General features: G+C 37.9%; 2 protein-coding genes across 2 annotated transcripts; both read right to left on the bottom strand.

Annotated features, from left to right (window-relative positions):
* Positions 1-352: 352 nt before the first annotated feature.
* Positions 353-10346, bottom strand: LOC140156667 (ectonucleotide pyrophosphatase/phosphodiesterase family member 5-like). Its single transcript, XM_072179605.1, has 4 exons — positions 9430-10346; positions 7848-8030; positions 2571-2744; positions 353-1655 (listed from the first exon to the last, which is right to left on the bottom strand). Exons 1-4 carry the CDS (start codon positions 10088-10090, stop codon positions 1372-1374), a joined length of 1302 nt encoding a protein of 433 aa, XP_072035706.1. The 5' UTR covers positions 10091-10346; the 3' UTR covers positions 353-1371.
* A 7800-nt stretch (positions 10347-18146) lies between these two features.
* LOC140156668 (transmembrane protein 50A-like) lies at positions 18147-25331 on the bottom strand. Its single transcript, XM_072179606.1, has 6 exons — positions 25025-25331; positions 23450-23562; positions 22387-22454; positions 21590-21682; positions 21007-21073; positions 18147-19281 (listed from the first exon to the last, which is right to left on the bottom strand). The coding sequence occupies exons 1-6, from the start codon at positions 25121-25123 to the stop codon at positions 19236-19238; spliced, it is 486 nt and encodes a 161-aa protein (XP_072035707.1). The 5' UTR covers positions 25124-25331; the 3' UTR covers positions 18147-19235.
* Between the last annotated feature and the right edge of the window lie 1000 nt (positions 25332-26331).

Consider the following 26331-nt stretch of genomic DNA (forward strand, 5'->3'; position numbering starts at 1 on the left):
CTTCATCAATACCCATATCGGCAGTAGATAGCAACTTTATCAATACCCATATCAGCAGTAGATAGCAACTTCATCAATACCAATATCAGCAGTAGATAGCAACTTCATCAATACCCATAGCTACTTCATCAATACCCATATCAGCAGTAGTTAGCTACTTCGTTAATACCAATATTAGAAACAGATAGCTACTTCATCCATACCCGTACCATATCATCTGTAGCAGTGACATAGCCGGGATTTTTTGTTCAAAGGGGCCGAGATGGCTTTCGGGGAGGGAACTGTACGAAAATGTCAAACATAGTTTTAAAAAAATGGGCCCTAAAAAAAAATCAAAATTTCCGGCGGCAATCATTCCACGGGAGGGGGTGCAATATGTTCCACGGCGATGGGGATGGGGAGTCTGCCCTCTTGGCTACGCCACAAAGCATTAGATACGCGTAGTAACTTCATCAGTAGTACCTATAGTTTGATCAGGGGGATGGTCTAAACAATCATTTGGTCATTTATCCTAAACAATGCAAACTTTTGCTATCTTCGCCCGAATTTGTTCCACTTTTGCACTATATTTTACCATTTTAGCTTCAATGTGACCAAATTTGCCCACATTTCATATCAGTCTGTCGCCAAAAGGTGACGGATTCACTATACTTCAAGACAATCTCTCCATGTCAATCGATATAATTTACATTCCAAATGAAATCAATTTTATATTTCTAATATTTGTAACATTTTCTTGAAAATGACTCGTGTTTTAAGAACAACACATCCTGTAACCCGTATGGAGCCATGGCTCCATCGCTATCAGACTACTCCCTACAAATTCATCACGTGATTAAGATTTTGAGGATCGGGAAGCGAGTAGATCGGGATCCAGTCATGTTCAGGTTGTTGCGGTGACGTCCAAGATTTTCGATCGAAAATACAAGATTTTCGAGGTTATTAGACACTCGGCCTGCCATAGACGTGAGCAACTTACCGAGTGTGTGTTGCATACAAAATACAATAACATCGGCCTCTACACAATAATCGTTATAATACTAATGTCCGGTTTATAGTGATATAGGATTCGTTACTATGCAGTAACTATTAATGTTCTGTGTACTTGTCATTAGCCTTCAACATAAAAAGTTCAAGTTTAGAGTTATTTTCTCAAAATATCAAGAGATATCGTAAGAACCACTGAGCCAATAATAGGCTCGTTTGTACTCATTTTACTGCATTTTTCATGCTGATTCCAAACATGGCCATGAAAATTTACATTTCTAAAATACTTTAATTTTTAAAGCAAAATTTGTAACTTGTCGTCGACACCCGGCGTGGAGAGAATTAATACATGTGCGGAAAAGTGTTCAGGCAAGATCTTCAAGTTCAGAAAGTGATATACAAAGTCATCCACAAACATAATACGTTTATGATCACTAGATTTGAGACGCTTAAGGTCCCAGCGGCACCAGAAAACATCGGCATGATAGACTCCAAAGACCCGTTATTTGGTGACGGTGTTAGTCCCAGAACAGAGCACATCATGGGGTAAAAATCGACGGCTGAAAACACTTGGCTTTTATACCCATCTTTGAAAGCTGGACCGTGAGCAACAAAAAACGTGCGCATCGATTGTAGAGCATTGTCGTATCCATGAGCACCCTTGTAGGCTGAAAATGCAAAGAGAGAAATACTAATATCAGCAATATCAAAAAAAAAAAAAAAAAAAAAAAGAAAAAAGTCAAACACGACCACGTGCTATTAAGAATTAAAGTCGGTGGAAACTGATAAAAACAAATACTGGTAAATTAACTATATTGCCCTCTTTCCCATACTGGCAGCTTTGGTCATTTTTAATATAGGATAAAAAGTTAGAAAAAGCAGGAGCCTAGTAGTGATTTTGATATCGGGGCCACGGGCTTCGTTCTTTAATCATTTAACTTAGAAGTTATTTAAACGACTCGGACCGTCGCATCAATAGAAGTATAGGACAATCAGAGATAGAACTCTGATAATAATATTCTACTTTTCGAAGCTGATTGCGACATACATGAACAACTGTGTAAAATATGGCAAATTGTTTAAGGCTCAATAACGTAGTGGTGCACTCTCAAAAACAAGTGTTAGTGTATTAAAACTATTTGAGTAACGCATTTTTTAAAACACTTAACACCTTTATTAACACGTAATTAGGGCCTACGTTAAAATTGTAATATTTCACACTTCTATTAATACTATAACCCGGCACTATAACTAATACAGCTTTTAACCATGACATAAAAAGTATTTTTAACGCTCGTGTTTAAATGTTAAAACACTTCCTGTTAAACTTTTCCGTTCAAAATGTTTACCACTTTTACATGTTAGTGAAATAATGTATAGTACGGAAGCGTCTAGTTGTCTTGGCGAGATAATTTATATCGTCATGTTGACATAATGCTGATAAAGTCGACATGGCAAGATAATTATCTTGCCAAGTCGTGGCACGTAGACGCTTCCGTAGTATAGCATGTGAAACTAAATTACTCACGACAGACATTAAGATAATGAGCCTCAACTTAAGCTCATGGTGGCGGTATACTTACGTGACGTTTCATTGCCAAGCATTATATGCCAGTGATCATCAGCCACCGCAAGTATCGGTGCGATACGACGATGAGATTTGTAGTGATATCTCTCAGGTATGTCAGCCTTCTTGTAAACGGTTAGGTTAGGGTGTGCGTTAGACAACGCATCATAAATTGCATCAGTGTCATCTTCTGTATTAAAAAAAAGTCACGATTCAATTCGCGTCTTACGAGTTGCTAAGTTCATTATTCTTTATTTTTAAATTGTCCAAAAAGTCGCGAAAATACATAGGAAGAGTATAGCTACAACCCCCTCCCTATTATAATAACTGCAACCCCCTCCCTACAAACTGCAACCCTTCCCTATAAGTGCGACTCCCCCTCTCTATAACTGCAAAGCCTGGATCCGCGCCTGGTTACAAAAATTAAACTTGTGAAACCCCGGCAATACAAACTAGAGCCGCTGTGGCTCTCGAGCCACATATATCGTAGGTTTTTTCTGTGATGGCTGTTGTAACTGTGGATGGGGACGGGGATGAGGTGGGGGGTTGGGGCTTGGTTGTTAGGATGTTGGTGGTTAGTTGTGCCTAATGCCCTACCAAAGGCTGATATCCTTCCCAAAACCTTTCCTATTGCACCACCAACTGCAAATTAGGTGTGTTTAGACGGTAGCCTACAAGCAAGCGGGCAATTAAATTATGCTGCAAGCGAGTGTGTGTACATTGTAAAAAAAATAAAAAGTAAGAGTGACCTTCACTGGTAAATTATGCCATGATTATGCACAATCAGAATATAATTGGGTCATCAAGGTCATGCTTACATGCGAGTTTACAAGCAAGTCTTGTTCACACTGGCCTTATATTCGAATGTAGCTCGCTACCCCGGGGTGGGGGCACTTCAATATGAAATGGATATAGGTGTATGGCTGGCACTTTCGCAGTAAGGGGCATTTGGTGTGAGCAAATTGTAAAAAATATGGGGTCATTGGGTGAGAGCATGATTTTTGGCATTCGGTGGGAGCAAATGTAAAAAATATGGGGTCATTGGGTGAGAACATGACCTTTGGAACCTTTGGGTGAGAGCCGAAACAGCGTCAAAAAACCTCAAAATTTTTAGTTCAAAAGGCTTAAAATTTCTTTGTTTTTTCAAAAAATAGGTAACAAAATCAGTGATAAATGAAAATTGCTGTTCAAATTGAAAAATAAGGGTCTTTGGGTGACAGATCAAATGGAAAAATAAGGGGCCTTCGGGCCGGTGACAGAACATGTGTTCGTAAAAAATATGGGGTTTTTGGGTGAGAGCGACGCTGAAAAAGGGGGTCTTAACCCGGGGGGGCACTCCAACTTTGGAGGTGACGCGTATGTGGGGGCTGTTCAGACCCCCTTTTTCAGAATCGCTGTCACCCAAACACCTCATATTTCACGAACACATGCTCTGTCACCCTAAGACCCCCTATTTCCATTTGATCTGTCACCCAAAGACCCTTACAAGTTCAATTTGAACAGCAACTTTCATTTATCACTGATTTTGTTACTTATTTTAAAAAAAACAATGAAATTTGAAGCCATTTAGAACTAGAAATTCGATGTTCGAGGTTTTTGTGGCGCTGTTTCAGCTCTCACCCAAAGATTCCATTAAAAAAATGGTCATGTTCTCACCCAATGACCCCATATTTTTTACATTTTGCTCTCACCGAAAGCCAAAACTCACGCTCTCACCCAATGACCCCATATTTTTTACATTTTGCTCTCACCGAATGCCCCATAGTGCGAAAGTGCCAGCCCTACATCTATATCCATTTCATATTGAAGTGCCCCCCCCCCCCGGGTCTTAACAGCCCTACATACGCGTCACCTCCAAAGTGGGAGTACCCCCCGGGCTCGCTACATGTAAAATATCTTACATGTAAAATCGTCACTTGTAACTTGCATGTAGCTACATGCGAGTGCGTTTAGACGGGCACTACATGCAAGTTTACATTTGAATGTAGTTACAAGCGACTTTACAAGCGATCGTCTGAACAAGCCTATAGATGGGCAGTCGAGTGCCACAACAGCTTTGTTATTATATGGTTTACTTGGTGGCCAGAAACCAATCACTCCAGTGATGACCTATTAACTTGTTGCTTGTTTATAAATACCATTTTTTTTTTTTGGCTAGATGCCCAAACCTGAGATATTTTCCCCAATATTCAGAACTTATGAGTTCGTTCTGTCAATAAGAACTAGCGATCTTGAATGTACTTATCATTTCCCCATTTCATTCTGATCAATAGGCCTACTGCTGAAAATTCTGATCAATCAGTAATGTTGACAATTTTTAGAATGATTCCCTCAATTTATACTACATGTTCCATTGGCATTCATCAGTTCAAACTTGGTTCAGAAGCTTACCTTTTCCACCAACACAACTCAAAAAACACATCACGAATAGCAAAATTACAAACACAAAACACCCAACAAATCTGTCCAAATCCATCAAAATATTATCCAGTTCCGATGAGAAGACATATTAACATTGTTGCAATACCTCTTTATCTCAAACAAAGGTTCATATATAAGTTGTTACATCAACTTACATCATAAAACTGGTTTCAAAAGGCTTATAATTGTTTGATACAATCAAGATAATTGCACTATGATCATTTTGTTCAGATATCTCCCCTTTCACTCTGAAACAATACCATAATATGTTTTGACAGAGAAAGTCACTGACCTGGTCAAGTTCATATATACCCTATAATCTGTGGGTATGTACAGTGCAGTGACACCATCTCGGTAAAGGCTATCTTCACCAGCATAATACCAATCATTGCTCAAATTTGACCTCATCTTTTGGAATATGAGTTTTTGTACCTAGCACATTCAAAGGTCATTCAATTATTGTACAGATATATTGGGCAAAAGAACTGGTGCGATGGGGATTGATGTTAGTGTTACTACGGAATATTAAACAGACTCTCCCAATGGTCACCCATTCTTACGGGGCCTTCTCCTCTAAGGTTTACTATCTCCCGGGTACTATCTATAGGCCTACCCTGATGAGTCAAGCAAATGGTTAGTGACATGTTCCTCAAGTACTAGTAATATCTGTCTTTAAAGCTCTTAAACAAACGTTTTGTAATGAGTCAATGGGGTAAGCCTACAGTACCACACGCTTACCACAACTGGGCACTTTACTCGAGGTATAAATACCCGTTACTCAAGTTAAATACCCCCTCTCGCAATACAGCCAGTGTGAAAGTCCCTTCGCATACTTACAACTGAACACCCCTTAGCTAGTGTGAACACCACTCCCTTCATTATAAAACAGCCACACCAATCCTGCCACTAATATAACAGCTGCTTTAAAACAAATGTCCCATATTACACACAATTAAGAATAACACAAACAGCACCCACTCACCTTACAGCAGCTATACATCACACAAGTCATCTACAAAACTTTCTGAGTTCAAAGTAACTAAATTATTTGGTTACAACCTCCTACAACCTTGAACTCGGTTCAAGTGCATTCAATCAATATCACATTACTTGCTGCACTTAAAACTCCTAAAATCACTACTGGTATTTCACTTCCAGTAAACAGCTTTCACTACTCCCAAGGGATCATTGTGCATTCACAACCTTATCAATCCATATGTTAATACTCTCTCCATTAATCTCCATCAACTGAAAACAAACAATTTGGCCAAGTTCAACTAAACAAACTTACCAATTCCCACTGCAAATTCCAATTAATATTAACCCTTGAAACTCCACAAAACCAGTCCAAACATTCATTAACACCACATTCATTAAATCATCAACTCCTCCCAAAACACATTTTCCTACCCTGTCACGCTCCACTACACAAATCGCAATTGAAAAAACAATTCAATATCCATTAATTACTACACCACCATTTATCGAAACCTAATACCATGTTACGTCCATGTACCCAAGCACTCACACTATTTCACTGACAATGAAGTAAGCTCGTGGCCACGTACAAACTCAAGAATCGTAGGAGGATAGCCTCCCTACGATATAACTATCGGTCCACTTTTCCTATTCTACTCCGTATTAAACCAGATGACCTCTGCAAACCCCTGCGTGCTACGCTATAGGACCAGCAACAGCCGTCGGCGGTTTAGTGTTAAAATCAGGAAAATTGTAATAGTCACAATTTATGCTAAGGTGTATATGGATTTCATATACATTTGTACACTTTGTGTATTTTTTTCGTGAATTTTGATGGCTGTTATACACACCGCCCGATTTTTTTTGTATAAAAAATACGACAAAATCATCCATACCACAAAACACGCGACCTTGCATAGGACTGAGCTAGTCTCGCAATGCACCAGCAGGTCTCTGCAGAAAAACTGCCCTGGAAAAGTACTACAGCGTCGCAGCAAATATGCTAAGGTGTCTGAACCTAGTTAACGGTTTATATTAACTAAATTTACCCTAGTTTACTTCAATAAGTAAACTATAAGCTCCGACCATCAGTTTCAAATTGATAACGGTCAAATATTTCAGTAAGTTTTCAGGTCAAAATATCTGTGCTTGTCAGATCACGTTCACTCAAGGTTATTGAACGCTGTTCTCCACATAGGATATTTTGGTTGGTTGCAGTTTTCAGCGGGTATGATTTTATAATTTTTCACTACGTGGCATGATTTTATATGCTGCTTTTTTGTTTACTTTAATAAATAATGATTACTCTTACTTATATTTGTCTTTGGATGAACTACAGAAAACATATCAGTTAACATTTCAGCACCTAAAAACTATATATTTGTCTACTCTTTGTAAATGCTAACCACCTACTTGTGTGAATAATGGTACAGTCTGAGCTAGTCTGAATGGATGGTAAATGGTAGCAAGGTCGTCCTTCGGTTAAGTTGCTGTTGAACCTGGTATATTATGGAAGGTCGTGATTAACCCAAATTAATAGACGTTCGTGGGACAAAGGTCGCGCCTATGCGCTGCACAGTAGAAAGATTGAATTGGGGGGTGGGGTCTTCGAAAATTTTTGTACATGTGCCACGCAGACTTTCGGATGCCGGCTTTCTCTATACGTACGTTTTGCTGTTTTTGCTATCCGTCGGTCGGCTTATATACCCATTTTCAGCATAAAGCTTCCAAATTTGCCCTAATTGGGCGCTTTTGGGCACTTATGCCAAAATTAGCCCCACTGAAACCCACCCATAGGCCAAAATCGCTGAAAAGATACACCAAAAACGTGGCACATACCTTCAACCAGGGAGATTCCCCCGGGTGAAACCATGTCAAACGCGTTAGGTCTTACCATTTTTAGGCCATATCCCGTAGATAGGATTATTCTCATCATATTGGTACAGGCTTCGATCTAGATAATCGTCTAATCGTATGTTGTTCTCACTCGAAACACTTGTCATCCCGTGATCAGCAGTAATGATGATATTTACTTCATCCAACTTGTCAACAGCCTCCAAGCGATCCAGTAAGTAACCTATAAAGAATGACAGTAAATGGGATAGTCCATACACCCCTATGTGTTAATGGGATAATCCATACACCCCCTATGTTTGAATGGGATAATCCATACACCCCCTATGTGTGAATGGGATAATCTATACACCCCTTATGTGTGAATGGAATGATCCATACACCCCTATGTGTGAATGGGATGCTCCACACACCCCTATGTATGAATGGGATAATCCATACTCCCCTATGTGTGAATGGGATAATCCATACATCCCCTTATTTTTCCTAAAATTACGATTAGGTAGTTGAGTTTATAAATTTTGATAGCGATACAAAATGATGAAAAAAGCAATACGTATGCCTATATTTTCTCTACTACAGTCATAACATATGCAGTGAAATAGGCAAAGGAGGGGAGGGCAGGACGGGGGCCATGCCTCCTCGTTTGTCAGTCAGTTCGGGAAATGGTGCTAACATAGGCCTACGTAAATATGTGCATTGCTGTTTGGATGCAATATTGTATAAGTGTGATAGGGCCTACCAACTCTGTAAAATTTAGTTAAACTTTTGAAAAAAAAAGGTCTCCTCCCCTTCCCCGACTTTTTAGATTGTGGAGCATCCTGGCGATAAAAGGGTGGGGTCAACAATTGACCAATTTATTCTGGTCTGTAGGCCCTAATGGGGAACGAAGCGAGCCGAAAATATTTGACCATGCAGTCGGTAGAATCGAGGTCCCCTCCCACTTTCGAAAATCTGCGTATGCCACTTATATAAGCCTACTTTAAAGGTCTAAATTGTTTTGAAGATGTTATTTTTACTAAAATACCAGCGACATTGTTTCGAGCGGTTTACTAAAAATGGCCCAGACCTTTAAGGGTGGTGCAATAATTATGTGTATTCTGGGGGTGAATTCTCAAAATGGTCTGCCAAAAATCGCTTGCCCCCCTCTGGCCGTGCCAAAAATCTTTGCCCCCCTTTCGACGTGCCAAAAACCTTTGCCCCCCCTTTGATGTGCCAAAAATCTTTGCCCCCCCTTACACATGCAAGATTTTGGGGAACCTGAATTTAAAACCTTAAATTGTCTTATCATATAGTGCGAGCGCAGCGAGCAGGAAATTTTGCATATTTGAACGTGTTCCTAACGTTTTCCGAAGCCTTTTTAGGGCAGAATATAGAAACGGTGCCCAAAATATCTGTGCCAAAAATTGCTTGCCCCCCCCCTTTCGACCTGCCAAAAATCGCTTGACCCCCCTTTGACCTGCCAAAAATGCTTGCCCCCCCCTTTGGCCTGCCAAAAATCTTTGCCCCCCCTATAATTCACACCCCGGGGGTACACATAATTATTGCACCACCCCTAAGTTAACATAATGTCAATAAAAATTGTCGAATTACCACACAAAAGATGTTTGACATTATGTTACCTATGTTATTATCACATTCTTGCATAGCCTGGTCAACTTCAGCAGAATCAGGTCCATACGTATGTCCAGCACTGTCCATTGTCCCAAAATACAACACTCCAAGATTGATGGAATCGTTTGCGAATAATGGTATTACAAGATCGATGACGTCATTGTTTGGTAGACGACCATCATATTTCGGCAGTTTATATGTCGGATAATGACCTCGAATTCTCACGTCTGATGCTGGGTATTGAAATACCCCGCTTTGATATCCTTGTTTCTGATTGGTTACCCATATTGGTTCACCATCATCCCACCAAATGGGATCTTTTGATTGGTTACGTATTGTCCAATGAGCGTCGAGTACTGGGTCGTACATTTGATTGCCGACAAAACCGTGTGATTCTTGATGCAGACCGGTTGCAAGGGTATAGTGAGTTGGAAATGTTTTGGTAATGAATGAACTGCTGACATAGTTCGCTGTCACGCCGTTTTTTATAAGTCGATGGAAATTCGGTGTACTTGTTCGATCGACATAGTCCCATCTAAGGCCATCGAATGTCATAAATAGAACCTTGCCATAACTGGCCTTTGTGTTTCCCGTTGCAACGGAAGTCGCAACAACCGCAGCAGAGACGATGGCGAATAAAACTTTTGCGCTCAACGTTGTTGTTGCCATGTTGTGGTACAAGTTGGGAATCACACACGGGGAATCACTTCTAAATTGGTACTGCAGTGATATGCCAGTAATATGATAATCAGAGATTGTAAGTCCAAATGTCAAACCAAGTGATAATAATTATTAACTGGTTCCGGATAACTGATAAGCAATGCAAACTTTAACATTCAACCATAGACCCTATGCTCAGTAAGGACTATGAGACCGAAGACTACATTGAATCGCCTAGATTTATGACAAACCCATGAAACGATATAGCACTAAGATCCACAACATGCTCATCTATCAGGGGCACAGTTCTTTAACCCCAAATGCATTTGTACATTCATTGAATGACCTTTGAAAATTTGGGTACTAAAACTCATACTCTGCAACATGAGGTCAAATTTTGCACTATGATTGTTTAATTGAGGTTATTGAACTGTGCCATTGGGATGAGGCCATTGTGGTCCATAGTGTAGCCTGGCCTGGATTTTTGAGCAACACCCGGATCTCAAACATCCATACTCATCGTCAGGACAAAGTTCTTTAAATCTTTCCACCAGGTGTCGATTGCAGACTACAAGTTTCAATTTGTTTGATTTTTAATTAAACAAAAAATATATTTTCATGACCATATTTAGAATCAGCATGAAAAATGCATTAAAATGAGTACAAACAAGACAAGACAAGACAAGACAAGTAATTGGTTCAGTGGTTCTTAAGATAACTCTTGATATTTAAAAAAAAATATCCCAAAACTTTGACTTTTTATGACGCAGGGTGTTTGAGTCGATATGCTTGCACATACTGTGACTTTTGATGTCTTGACTCATTATCTACAACTGGAGGTCAACTTTTGAGCTATAGTATTTTTGAACTTTACCATTGGATATGAGATTATCTTTGGTTCATAGTACAAACGGAAACATACTGGTTCCATTGCTGTGAACTGTAAGTGAACTTGACCTCGAGCTCGAGTAAATAGAATTTTCCTTTTCAGATAAATCATGATAAATTCAAGAAATCATTATATTGGTTGACACAAGACCATACTAAAAAGTATATGATTTAGGTACTCTAATACATGTAGGCCCTACATATAGAGTACGACACTAGGGGTCTATCGGGGTAGGATTTTTTTTTTTTTAAAGGGGGTCATTCAGTGTGGGCTCCCAAGAAAATGGGGGTCATTTAGTGTGGGGCCAATAAAAATTTGGTGTCATGCCAGTGAAAAATAACTTTCTGGGCAAAAATGTGCACCATTTTGCGAAAATTTGCAATATCATTCCACAAAAACTTATTGAATTGGTTAAAAATGCAAATGAAGAGCACAAAATATTGGTGTAGGCCTAAACTTCATTAAACAAAGGGGGTGTAAGTAAGCTGATGAAAAAACGGGGTCAATGATGGAAAAAGGAGGTGTTTGGGTGTAGAGTTTGCCTCGGGGTCTATTGACAAGCACATGACGCATACCATGAGAGTGTATGCCCCATACTGCAGTTACTGTCCGTTTTCCTATGCATGTTTTTAATAGGTAGATATAGTATCCATTGACCTTCCTGTGGTGAAAACTCTGTTTCTCAAAAACTGTTAGTTAGGCCCTTTTGCCATGGTAGGGCAGAATACACAGTGCTCTCACCATTGACGCGTGACCTCTACAAAATAGTGTATGTTAGAGGCCATTGCCTAGTTAACGTCACTGTGTGAAAAATAACCGGCAAACATTTAAAGTACTCTTCTGAAATTCTAGAAAATATAGTTTTGTAACATGTCCTAAATTTGTAGCTAATTTAGGTGTTTGGAAATATTCGCACTTTGATGTTTTAGAAAGGATATGTAAACGACAGATAACACCAAAAATACGAAGAAATTATTTTCAAACCGTACTACGGTCTACAACCATTAAGTTTCTCATTTTCAAGAATGCTGGTTAACAATATGCACACTATTGTCTCATTTCGTAAACAAAGGCCCGCACAGTATTGTTACCTAGCGTTTTGTTTATAATCGGTTACCCAACTGAAACTATAATACCAGCTCATTGCAATACCGCACAAATAAAACAGAAACATGTGTAGTGTGGATTTAACCAGAGAAGATCTGATGTAACATACTAGTTGTGCTGTTTTCAATGAGGTTTATCTTGGTTTAATAGCTTTTAATGGGGTTCAAGTCCTGCAAAGGTCGTGGTGAATTCTACTGTATACATGACTGCATCATGCGAGGTCGAATTTTAATATTGATATTTTCCAAAAATTATGAAAAAATATTGAGGGATTGTTCGGAAATACCTTGGTGGGGTGGTTGCAAAAAATTATTTGTCCGTATGAAAACTTTTTTGACTCCCCGCTTTTCAAACTAGAGAAACATTTGGACAACCCCGGGACCCACCCCCTTCATGGACCTGTAACAGAAATACCTTGTACCTTGGGTGGGGGTGTACTTTTCGTATATAAAACTCGCTCTTTGCAAACCAGAAACATATTGGACCCCTTCCAGTGGCGGCGCCAGGAATTTTTTTCGTGGGGGGGGGCAAAATTGGTACATTTTGCGCAAAATTGCCGCAAAAAGTGGAAATTTACGTGATTTTGTTTGGTTTTGCCTCAAAAGTGTGGGGGGGGCAAGAAAAATAGGGGGGGGGCAAATGCCCCCCTCCGTAGCGCCGCCCTTCATGGACCTAGTAAGGAAGAGAGAAAGAATTATGTTCTAGGTTCAACATTTTTGTTAACCCTTCCTCTTTATTACGTGCATGAAAGTTTATTTCAATCTGACGAACCAGGGTGATTTCCAGATTCGGAGATAATTATTTATTCGCCGGAATTTTGCGCTCATTTCAGCCTACACTCCCTGATTTAAAGATATCGAAAATATGCGAGAGTCATTAAATATGGCCAACTTAAGGCTGTTTGTAAAAGTTTGTAAATTACGAGGATGCTTGTATTTTTGCTGCACCATGAAATGGTACCAGCCTATAATAGTATATGTTACTAGCTCACTGACTAGCCTTTTGGTCTGAAATGAACATATCTCTATTCAAATGCCACGAAGATATGACTAGGGGCGTAGGCAGCTTTCTTGGTCAAGGAGTGCAAAATAATTTTTTTGGGGCACAGACGAAAACAAATTGCAGTTGCATCATACATACATACATGTATACCGGTTTTATTTTGAGAGAGACTGTACATGTCTTCGAGCTTTCAAAAAAGGCTTTACTGGCACTTTTGTATTTTACACTATTTTCGCCCATGATTTGGATGAAAATGGCTAAATTGTGACAATGTGCGCAAAAATTGTGTATTTTACAATATTTTGGCCCATGATCGGGGTGAAATTTGGTGAAAAAGGGGCTCCTTGCCCCTTTTCTTTTCCTTTGCCCTCCAGATTTTCTTTTTCATTTTTTGTCAGAGGGGCACTTTTTTCTGTCATTTTTTGTCAGGACCATATTATCGGGCCAAAATCGCAAAAAAGTGTAGGAAAATATTAGGTAGGCCTACAGGAGCATGTTTGACTTATAAATATATTCAATTCAAGTACATGCTCCAGGAGCATGTTTGACTAATAAATATTGAATTAGAAACATGCTCCAGGAGCATGTTTGTCAAACATGCTCCTGGGGAATTCTAAGTCAAACATGCTCCTGGAGCATGTACTTAAATTGAAAATATTTATAAGTCAAACATGCTCATGTACCATATGGTCCAGGACCATATTATTGGGCCAAAATCGCACAACAGCAAAAAAGTGATGGAAACTATTAGGCCTACAGGAGTTGCTCCAGGAGCATGTTTGACTGCTTATAAATATTGAATTAGAGACATGCTCCTGGAGCATTCTAAGTCAAACATGCTCCTAGAACATGTACTGTACTATTTATAAGTCAAACATGCTCCTGTACCATATAGTCCAAGGTCATATTATCGGGCAAAAATGGCACAAAAGCAAAAAAGTGCAAGGAAATATTAGGTAGGCCTACATGTTCAAAACAATATACAAAATTTCCTGCTCGCATATAGGCCTATGATAAGACAATTTAAGTTTTTAAATTTGGGTTCCCCAAAAAAGTCTTGCATGTGAAAGGGGATGGCAAAGATTTGTTGACATATCAAAAGTGGGTTATTGGCAGAACATTTTGCATTCGGAAACGAATTTGGAGAAAACCTGTTAATAAAATACTATGCTGAGCCACCAGCCTGGGTGGCTCACAGATGATTGAGCTCAGTAATACATCAAAGAATGTCTTCCAATTCATATAAACAAATAGATAACCAGCTTATCGGATTAAAAGCTTAGAGGGAAGGTCTTGCTGCTTAGCGAGTGTTTGTAATTATCATCAGGTTTTCTCCAAATTCATTCTCTAATGGAGAACCCGGGTACACATATTGCACAGCCCCCGGGACAAATGCACGTTTTGCATTATTTAAATGATAATATTGGGCAGAATGAGCTGATTTAAAAGACCAAATGGAAGATGCCAATCCTTGCATTTTGAGCCAGGGGGAAATCTGACCCCTCCCAACCGGTCGGTACGCTACTGGCTATATTTAAGTCCCCAGTGTGAAAACTGCACATTTCTAAACGACTTGTGAAATAAATATTGTTTTTATATAAGCAAATAAAAAAGTAACTTTACTTGGGAGACAAAAATGACACAAAGACTTGAATTTCCTATATTCGTCGACGTAAGCTTTGATCACATATCGGGCTATTCCAGTTGAAATCCATACACCCCGTATGGAAGACATGACCTTAATCCCCACACAGGGGTGTAGATTTTAAATGGAATCCCCATTCACTGAATCCAATTTAAAATCTACACCCCTGTGTAAGATATTAAGGTCATGTCTTCCATAGGGTGTATAGATTTCATATGGAATGGCCCGTTATGGGTTTCTAAGACAGAAAAACACATTTGACCACCTTTCTCGGTTGCAAATTTGTCTTTTATTATCATTCTGCATTGATTATAAATTGTTTCAATGAGTATCATTATGAGTATAGACTAAAATTAAATCCATGAAAACCTGCACAGAAAAGCAAATCCTCAAAGCAACTTAATGCAAGTAAAGGAACAATTCCAAACAAGTTCCTGCTTTCAAAACGTTTTGCTAACATAATGATGTATATTCAGGTACTATGTTTTGGTAACAGTTTCAAAAGTGCAGCAGAGGTTGCTACGTAACTTTTTTTAAAACATTTTAATACATTTTTAAAAGTTGCTGACAAAATGTTTCTTTACCAAACGTTTGCAAGAAATGTGTTGACGAGCATTTTTGTAGTGTTTTCATACAAACGGTCCCAAAATGAATAGACATTCATATAATCTGACATTTACATTAAAATCTCAGTTTTGATGAAGAAAAATGGGAAATGACGTTCTCGATCGGTCACAGAACATCAGGTCACAGACCTTCATATAATCTGACATTTATATACATGTCATTAACATCCATTAAGATCCATGAACACTGCCTCAGCAAAGCATTTCTACAACACAGAAGTACTTTAAGGCCTTAAAAATTGTTTGATTGGCGTAACCCGACCAACCCTTAAAGTAGGCCCGACCCTAGACTTTTTTTCATATTTTTTTTGCCCCCCCCCCAAAGTTCCAAAGCCTTTATCAATACCCAATGCTTAAAATGTGTGTGTAAAGTCTACCAACTGAGTCATGTCTATGACCAATTGATTCTGAAGTCGTCATCTGATGACGTCATACGATTGGCAGACTCCATTGAGAAAGGCAACAGACTGGATTGCCAAAACTGTATGGAAAATGTGAGTTTTTTCTTGGAATTATACTATGAATAACTTTGAAATCTGAATATTGTATTCCTGATGAATCTCTTTTTTTGTTTTGTGACAATGAACAAATAAAAAATATTATATAAGCATATGATGACAAGCTGCAAATAAGCTAGACGGCAAGAGATGATAATGAAGGCCTCAAAAGAGTAAGTGTCCCCATAAGTTAGCGAAATAAAAGATTGTTTAGCTTACCATTGTATTTCACGTAAAATAATGTAAAAGTGCATCACATACAGTTCTATCTTTTGTACTATTCAAACTTCGTGTAATGCATGTATCACATAACAATCTATTTATATATTTCATAAAACGTCTTATGTATTTAAAAATAATTGTTTCACAAACAAATCTTAAAGTTTATTGCTTTTTTGAACAAAGTTACCTGGATAATAAGCATTGCCACTGGGTGGGAACTGGGAAACACCTCATATTTACTTTTGGCCCTTGAACATGGATAAAGCCTTGTAGGTGTAGACTGTATATTGAAGAGGTTGCTTCATCCATGTTCAAGGGCCAAAAGCACATGCAGGAAACACCTCATATTTACTTTTGGCCCTTGAAAATGGATAAAGCCTTGTAGGTGTAGACTTTATATTTAATGGTTTGCTTCATCCATGCTCAAGGGCAAAAAGTATGTATGAGGTTTTTCCCACCCAGTGACGATTGATGTTTGTGACAAATTAAAACTTTAATGTGTCTTCTTAAAATTGAAACCATTTACAAGATTTTTCATGGTATAACTGGATATTTTGAAGCAAAATCCAGCACGATTTTCAAATGCGATTTTCTTGAAATACATGTTTTCTTAAATTGAACAGTATGTGGTGCACCCAACAAATTTATATTTAAAAGTTTTTTTTGTAGACAGCAGTCCAACTTAAATACACATAAAGAAGATACAGTATACTATCTGATATATTTATTGAGAAAAGATGATAATCGTTCCTCATATCTTGCAAATATCATGAATTATATACAATAAATATGATGAGATGCCAATAAGGTCTTAGAACAGGTCATCAAACGTGTGTCACAAGTGCATAATTGGTCTACTTCAGTCAACTCTCTCTCTCCAAGTTTAAAAAAAATAAAAAAATTAAAGAAATGTAAATTTTCATGACCATATTTGGAATCAGCATGAAAAATGAATTAAAATGAGTACAAACAAGCCTAGTATTGGTTCAGTGGTTCTTAAGATAGCTCTCGATAATTTGAGAAATTATTTCAAAACTTTTTCCGTTTAAGCCCATGGCTAGCATATAGAGTTGTGGATTTCAAATGGAGTCATCCATTCAGGTAACCCCATTCGAGGACCTGCTGTATGATAAGTTGTGTGTTATAAATCCCTGTATTTATCTTATATTTAAAGTGCTGGCGTATAGTATGTGTTTACAGATCCGTATACACACATGCATAAAACACCTGCCTCATCATGTTGACGTCACCAACACACTGAGATGAAAAATAGTTTACTATTAGTACAAAATGATGAAACCTTTCAACTAATCCAAAAATCATGCACCGGTTGCAAAAGTTTTATAACTTGTTCTACAAACTTATTGGCTGCCCATCATAACAGGTATGGATAGAATACCATAATTTAAACTTTCATGATAAATAAAACACTTATTACAAAGCATCATGGGAAATTTTACCGCTTAAGGTGGTACTACACCCGGATAAATTTGTGACTATTTTTGCATTTTTCTAAAAAATAATAACACACTGGTATAATAGGGGCAAGGATTCCAGTTACTACACTGGAATTTCTGTGACTCAAGACAAGCGATATTTATGATGAGAAAAGAGGTACCGCTAGAATGTACCTCATTTCTTAACATATATAATGAACCACTTGTCTTGAATCACTGAAATTTTAGTGAAGTAATTGATTCCTTGCCCTCCTATAATATACATAACTTTTGTTACCAGTGTGTAGTTATTTTTGAGAAAAATGCAAAATTAGTCACAAAATTTATCAGGGGTGTAGTACCACATGATTAGAACAAAGCATTATGGGATATTGTTGCTGCTCAGTTTGCATTTCATTATTCAATACTATTGGGCAGAGAAGATATCAAACCCTTCCCAGAATCCTTTACAATATGACGACGCAATAACATCATTACATGAAATAACACTCCTATTACTTTGTACAGTTTCCCTTTTTCTTTTTTTTATTGAGAATAGACTGGCCAAACATGGGTCGAAACACATATTGCAAGCTCTGGATGTGCTTTGAGGTACATCCACCCATGTTGCACTTGATAGCAAATCAGTACAGAAAATTGAAATGGAAGAAATGCATTGTGGGAAGTGTAAGATATCTTCTGATTTTGAGTATCTGTATTGTTTGTTAATGCTGAACCCTATCAAATGATATACAAGTGTCACATGCCAGTGTGTCACACAAGAGTAGCCCCGAGGAGGGGGGGGGGGGGGAGTCACTTGCATACTATAATGTGTTGTCATCCTCGAGCAGGCCCTCACATGTCCAAACTAGAACACTGAACTACTTCATGTAAAAATAACAACCATAATCACTGACAGTCTATGAATCCTTCCTTAAATGGGGACCCTTTTCACTGGACAATTTTGGATAAAGATTTTGTTTTCAGTGGGTTTCTTAACCCACCAGAGTCTGGTCCTAAGTCCAGAGACCTCATTGTTTGATGCCTACATAAGACAAGGAGATATGCAGCTCAAGCAACACTTTCCGAGATACCTTCAAAGAGGCATTATAATGGAGTGCTCATCTATATAAGGGTGAAATAAGGCTCTGAAGGTGACTGCGCTGGTGCCCTCCCAATGAATTACTTCTCTGTGAAATTTCGGGTGAAATGGTCTGTAAAAAAAGCCGACATAGTTTTATCTTTGACATTGCAACCTAAATGGGTATTTTCAGGTGCATTGTGCCATTAACCTATCATTTTTATCAATGGAGCCTGAACTTGTGACCCTAAACACGGTTCACCCTGTTGGGCAAAATCCCTATCCTTTTCCACATATTTCTGCTTGAGGATGACAACACATTGGGTTTGACAGACCCCCCACCCCACCCCCAGCAGATGGGTTTGACTTACCTGCACCCAGCAGATTACCCATATGTACCATATGTTACATGGTACTTTCTGACATCCATTTAGAATATATGCTATTGATAAAAGATTTTTTCCAAATGGACATGGGCTTTACTTGCAAAATTGTTTTCATCTAAAAAAGGTAAAAACAGCAGATATACTATGTTTAGAGCCAGACAAGAGCATAGGATTCTCTGCATGTTTAGCAAACTTCATTTGCATTAAGGTCCTATAATGCTTTGTAAAGAAACATAAATTGCACTTTGACTAATTTGTAAGAATTACTCCCACAGTTCCTCTGTTCTTCCAAACTTGAAAACGAGCCCTCTGTAAATAAACAAAGTATAAATTATATTAAATAACAATAATAAATTGCATGTAAACATCTCAAAAAAAGTAATTATCCCCCTTTAAAGCCTTAATGTACGATTTCTGTTAAGTTTGTTATTCTTTATTCAAAATGTTGAAATAATATTAGAAATAACTGACGGAAAGGGTTGATGTCCATTTTAAGTTGAAATGACAAGATAAAGTGAAAAAACCCACTGGTTATTTTGGCCATTTAACATGCAGTTCTATGGGAGGACATATCTTAATTTTCAAATTATGATAATATGACTTTGCTCTGTTGACCTACAAAGACAACAAATTTGGCCGATTCCATTTAGGTGCAAGTTGAGACATGTGAGACATTTCATATTATAAGATCATACATTATGGCTTTAAATAATGACCATTTTTCAAAAACGGGTCATTGTATTACAAATCTGTAAAATGTGTTGGAAGCGGAATTTATTTCTGCGCATTTTGACACCTCATTTGATACGATAGCCCAGAAAACAATAAAACACCGGTCAATTTAATGTAGTAAGGTCCAGATTTGAAAGTTGCACTTACAACAATACAAAAACACTCCGATATCATTACACAGATTTCCTTCCAATGATTATACTGAATACAAACCAGTAGCATTTACTGCAACTTTCAAATCTTGGGTTACATTGATTTAAATGTACGCTGTGACGTCAGTATTTAGTCAATTGCTACAAATGAGGTGTCAAAATGTTCAAAAATAAATTCTGCTTCCAACGCATTTTACAGATTTGTAATACAATCGCCCGTTTTTGAATAATGGCCATTATTTAAAGGAGGGAGGGGACCAGGGGAGGGTAATTACTTTTTTTGAGATGAGAATAGGAGGATTATCAGAGGTACGGTACCACAGCCAGATTCATGCATTACTGATGAAATCTTCTGCATGGAAGATAAAATGTCTAAACTGTAAATTACAGGACTTATCAGGGACAGTCCTGTTGGAGCTCAGTGGTGAGAGCTGAACCCCAAAACTTTCGCTTTTTGTAACCAATCAAATTGGCTCTTAGAGGCAGATACTACACAATTAATGTTCATGGGCCACAAGTACATAGGAGGTTTTTCCTGCCAAACGATCTTTGCTTTTCTTATTTATGTAATTATCACTCTTTTGGGGTATAAACTAAATAAACATTCGCTGTCGTAGTAAATGCGTCATACCTTAATTACCGATTCATGATTGGTTTGCACACCTGTTAGCAACCCATTGACTTTGTGTTGGGATCATTTTGATTGTGGTTCCTAACACAGATAGCGTGAACCAGCTGACCTGGTGACTACTGATTTTGACATCACACTATGATGGTGAAGTGCCAAATCCAATTACTATCTCAACTTTCTAAGAATGTCCTTTCAACAAAATCCTCATTTTTCATCAAAATCAATGGAGGGAATAACTTGATTGTTCTTGATTTGAAGAGGAAAAATATCTTCAATATACTGCAAATATAAGTTTAACTCCCTGAGCACTACCTGCCGATATAACACTGCCTCTGATTGGTCAATTACATGATATCTTCACTTTAACCACCAATCAGAATGGAGCTTTGCAAATAATCCAATTTTTTGTGTGGTGAAATTATACTAACAATGTTGCTGATTGGGCCAATTGATAATGAAAACTTCATTTTGGCCAATCGGCAGGTAGCTCTCATGGGGTTAAATGTTTTATGGCCTTACCCGACAAAGATGAGAAAATTTTGCATAAATATTGCAACTCCTGGGTACGGGTCCCTGTCTTTGTCTTCTGTAATACACAAATCAAAACAAAACATAAAAATTTATTTTCAGTAAGTTCAGTAAGAGGTTTATTAGCCCGTAGTCAGTGACCTTATTTAAATAGTGTGGCCCATTTCCCTTCTACTTAGGTAGTATTTGTATACTACAGGGTGTATCAAAATGATTGGTACCCATCAATATCCAGTGAGCATGGCCAAGACTGCCACATCAAAATAGAGCATAGCATAGACCAAATTTGTAGATTTACATAATAAAAGGTCATAAAACTACAAACGGTAGTCATTTTCAAGATGCTCTAATGCTGAATTTGGTAGAAGCAGCCGTTTCATTAGACAACAAAACTGATGGGTACCAATCATTTTGATATACCTTGTATAGTCTGCACAGTATATGAACTGAACTGAACTGAACTACTGTAGAACTTGACCTGCACCAAAATGCATGGATCTTACACAATTGGGAAAAAGGTCATGTTACTAACTTATGGTAGAATGCTTAATTGTATGATAATAACAGTACTTACGGTTTACAACATAGGCTGCAAATAGAATCCAACATGAGCCAATTAAAGCTGCAAATGCTAACAGGAATCCGATGAATAACCAGATACGTGCTCCTGGAATGGAAGGAAGGAACGCAGAGAAGTTATCTTACACTTCCCATAATGCATTTCTCCCATTTCAATTTCCTGTATTGATTTGTTATCTAGTGCAACATGGGTCAATAGTGACCTCAATGAACAGGGCACATCTGGATCTTTCAAATTGTGTTATTTCTTGACTATCGACCCATGTTAATTCAGTAGTTAATCCTCAAAAAAAAAAGAGAAAAAAAGAAAGGGAACCAGTGTGAATATAATGGGAGTTTCATTTGATCAAATAAGGCATTGAGTATTTTCAGAAATCCGTCACGATATGGACTGTAAGTTAATCAGTTTTCACTACGAAGCATAACCTAGTTACATGCGCAGTGTAGACGGCTGATTGGAATTAGTCTAGCGATGTATCATGTTGCAAAGAATTCTGGGAAGGATATCATATCTTCTCTGGAAGGAAGCAGAGAAAAACTTGTGAGATTATGATCGCTATGTGTCGATCGTTTCTTTGATGTGTAATCCACCAATCAGATTACCTGTCGGTTGTTATGATTGCTAGACAATTAAACTAGCCAATCAGAACCCTACATCCGTGTTTAAGCTGTGTACGCTCTCAAAATGTAAACAAACACCGTTTTTCTCTGCCGGGATGTGTAACTGCCATTCTTTAGTTGTGTTAAAAGTGGATCTTTTCTTTTTGTGAGTTGTGTATTTATACTACCCACCTGTTTGTCCAATACAGCCTGTTGTGTAAGAATCACCTCTGACTTGACCAGCAGAAACTGCATTGACCCTGTACAAAATAATTGAAGTAGAAATAAAAAAGAAAGGCCTATCTGTAATAGCTATAGCATCTTTCTTGCACCAAACCCTTGATTATAGTAGATGAGGGCAATTACTGAAAAATACTGTATTCATAGAGTTCACCTCAAATTGCCTGTCTGAGTGCAATTTATAGCACACCTCAATTCCTAAACTTTTAACCGAGTGCAATTATAGCACACCTGATAGTCTACCTTAAGGTGGTACTACACCCCTTGATAAATTTTACTCTGACAATGTTAAGGTGGTACTACACCCCCTGATAAATTTTGTGACTATTTGCATTTTCTCAAAAAATAATAACACACTGGTAACAAAAGTTATGTATATTATAGGGGCAAGGAATCCATTTACTACACTGGAATTTCAGTGGCTCAACGTTATTTATGGTAAGAAAAGAGGTACCATTAGAATGTACCTCATTTCTGAACAACTGGTCTTAAAATAAAAAGTAATTGGATTCCTAGCCCCTATAATATACATAACTTTTATTACCAGTGTGTAGTTATTTTTTGAGAAAAATGCAAAATTAGTCACAAAATTGATCGGGGGGTGTAGTACCACCTTAACATTACCAGAAGTGCGATTTGTAACACACCTGCTATTTTCAAAACTCAACCCTTGGAGTTATATTGGGCTGTTCTAGAAGAATCCCATACAACCCTTATGCAGTGGCATAGCATCATAGGGGTACATGCCCCAAAATCATTTAGAAAATTGAGCTTCAGTTTCAAGAGAAATCATTTCAAATTATAAATAGCATTATTGGGGAGGGGGGTTTGTCCGCTTTGTGGATGTAAGCTTTAATGGGAGGGGGAGGCCCAAATTTGGCAAATTCTGCACCCCTGCAAAAAAATCCTGGTTACTGCAGTTCAGGTGAGTAATGTAATACATTATCACTTACTTTTCCCCAGCTTATTTTAAATAAACACATCTAGCGCAAAAAGCACCGGCTTGTTAACTTACATAAAGAATGCAAGCGTTGATACCACTCCACACGTATGATATGCATGAAGCAGATCTTTCTGGTGTGGGTATACAGCAGCAGCATCAATCATAATCCACCAACCTGCAAAAAACTACACACAAAAATACATATTCATTAGGTGTTAAATATTCATCAGGTGAGATGTTTAATATGCATGGGGAAAAATTGTTATCTGGGTACACAGCAGCAGCTTCAATCATAATCCACCAACCTGCAAAAAACTACACACAAAAATACATATTCATTAGGTGATAAATATTCATTAGGCAAGATGTTTAATATGCATGGAGCAGATCTTTATTGTCTTGAGTAAACAGCAGCAGCATCAAATATAATCAACCAGCCTGCAAACTACACACAAAAATACATATTCATTAGGTGATAACTATTCATCAGGAGAGATGTTTAATATGCATGGCCAGTTGATTGTTACAAGGGTAAATGACAGCAGCTCATGTAATTTAATCCACCCCTGGACCGGAACCCTAAACAAAGACAAATACGTCCAAAGACAAATAGAACCAGCAGCCAACTGAATATTTCAAGAAATAAAGAACCAAAATCCCAAGGAAGATGCAAATTCAGATGTTGCAGTTTGCTCCATTGGATGCCCTATTGATTTGTACACAAAAAGCGTTCTTGAACAAGAGAACTATGGCCGTGCTTTCCAATGATTAGAGCATTAAACTTTTGATTTTGTTCCTTCCTGGGGATTCAATCACTGTTTCTTTAATTCTCAACCAATTTCAACAAATGATGTCTTAAATCAGAGCTAAAGGTTACAGGACAGGTATTGGCTGCAGGTTTTAATTTTGACAGATTTGTCTTTGTTTAGGATATACAGGGGCAGAGGATGATTTAAGCACTTCCCAGCAAGTCTTGCGGTTAGCACAGCTGTGTGAGTGAACATGACACCACTGCCCGCCCACTGCATATACACGTGCATGGTTAAATTTGAATTTGGACAGATATATTTACAATAAAAACACCTTCTAAAGGTTGGTCGATTTCACATTTTATGTTATCTACAGAAGGTGTGGATTATCCTTCATGCATACATCACTTTAGATCTGAAATCGACCAACTAATAATGACACACGGGCAATTCTAAAACAACATCTTTTGCACAGAGTTCAATGGGATTTGAAAAGTAAAGTGATAGTTGAAACTCTAGTGATAACACTTTTACAGTGCATGATGGGGCTTCCTTAAATCATCCTCTGATACAGGGGCGAACATATCTGGTACAGTAATTCTTTTGCTGTTTGAAATTGATGCTTTCATGAGGATCACTCAACCATTCCAACCAATTTTCTGGATGCCCTTTTAGTTCTCTCTGTGTGGGTATCGATTGCAGACAACAAGTTTCAATTTTTTTGTAAACAAATCAAAAATTTCAGAATGGTAAATTTTCATATTTAGAATCAGCATGAAATATGCATTAAAATGAATACAAATAAGCCTAGTGGTTCTAAAGATAGCTCTTGATACTTTGAGAAAATATCTCAAAATTTGGACTTTTTATGTTAAAAAGCCTCAGAGTATTAACTTACCAATACTCCTGCTGCAATAGATGCCACTGCATTCCTCTTCTCTCCTATCTCACACCATTCAGGTCTATGACATTCCACATGATCCAAACACCCAGACATGATCAACACTTGAGACTTGATTCAAGTCTATAAGCCAAGTGTTGGTTGCAAATTGTATCTGGATTGTAGACTGGAATCAAGTCTGTATTCTGCTTGATTTACTTGAATATGCCTAAAGATGTATAACGATACTTGATGTATTGTGATGGCCTCACATTCCTTCTTGTAACTTATCAGTGAACAGATTTAGTCTTCAGCTTGCTGCGATCTGAAATCAATGTATATACAAAAATTTATAGAAAAAATAGAAAAAACAACAAAACAAAAACAACACACCATCCCAGAGCCCAGAAGCCTCAAACCGAGGCTATGAATTGTATTGGACCGCCACTAGGTTGTTTTTTTTCTGGCCAAAAATATCCATGCCGATCAACGCTCGGTCTCGCAGGTTTTTCTGCGGGTGCTCCTCCTGCTGAAGGTTGGTCTTAACCCTGGAATTATTGAAATTTTTGGGCCTTATAACCGCTATATTGTTGGTTTATAAAAGTATACATATTTAGAATGGCCAAGACTTTTGATGAATCCTTCTGTGAGGTCATCCCTTTTCTTCATTAAATCTGCATTTCACAGCAAAAAAATTAAATAAAAAATAGTACGCTGATGCAACAGTATGCAGAAGGTACGGACTTATCCTCTCATGATCGAGAATCAGGGGTACGGTAGGTTTTAAAACCAGAGGTTCTCAGAACCCCTGAACCCCCTGAAAGTGTTAAAAATATGCGCTCAAATCCTAAAATGAGGGGTTCTCTAGTCAAGTATTGAATATACCGTTTCAATATATCAGTAAAAGATTTTGTGATTTTGGTTATGATGTGTTACTATAAATAGTTAAGGCCCGGCAAAAAACGCGATCTCGCTTTCACACCGCGATTCTCGCTATTAACCAACTATCTCGCTTTTTAAGAAAGTTCCCACGCAGTGTACTTGCTATAAAAGTGTTGCTTTATGCCATAAAAGTTCGCCGAATTCCATAAAATGCAGTTCAACTTCGGCAAAGTACAGAATTCAACAGCATTGCAATTCACATGGACGAGAGAAAAAGCCATGCTTTACTCATTAAAAATGACATTTCATTGCAAATGAGTTCAAGATTAGGCCAAATATCATGATATTTGTTGAATTACTGGAGTATTTTGACTATAAAACATAATTCAAGTGCAAATTTTTGTCACTTTTTTCTTCTACGGCATTGTATTTCACCGATGGCA

This window comes from Amphiura filiformis, chromosome 7, assembly GCF_039555335.1.
Source record: "Amphiura filiformis chromosome 7, Afil_fr2py, whole genome shotgun sequence".
NCBI classification, from domain to species: Eukaryota; Metazoa; Echinodermata; class Ophiuroidea; order Amphilepidida; family Amphiuridae; genus Amphiura; species Amphiura filiformis.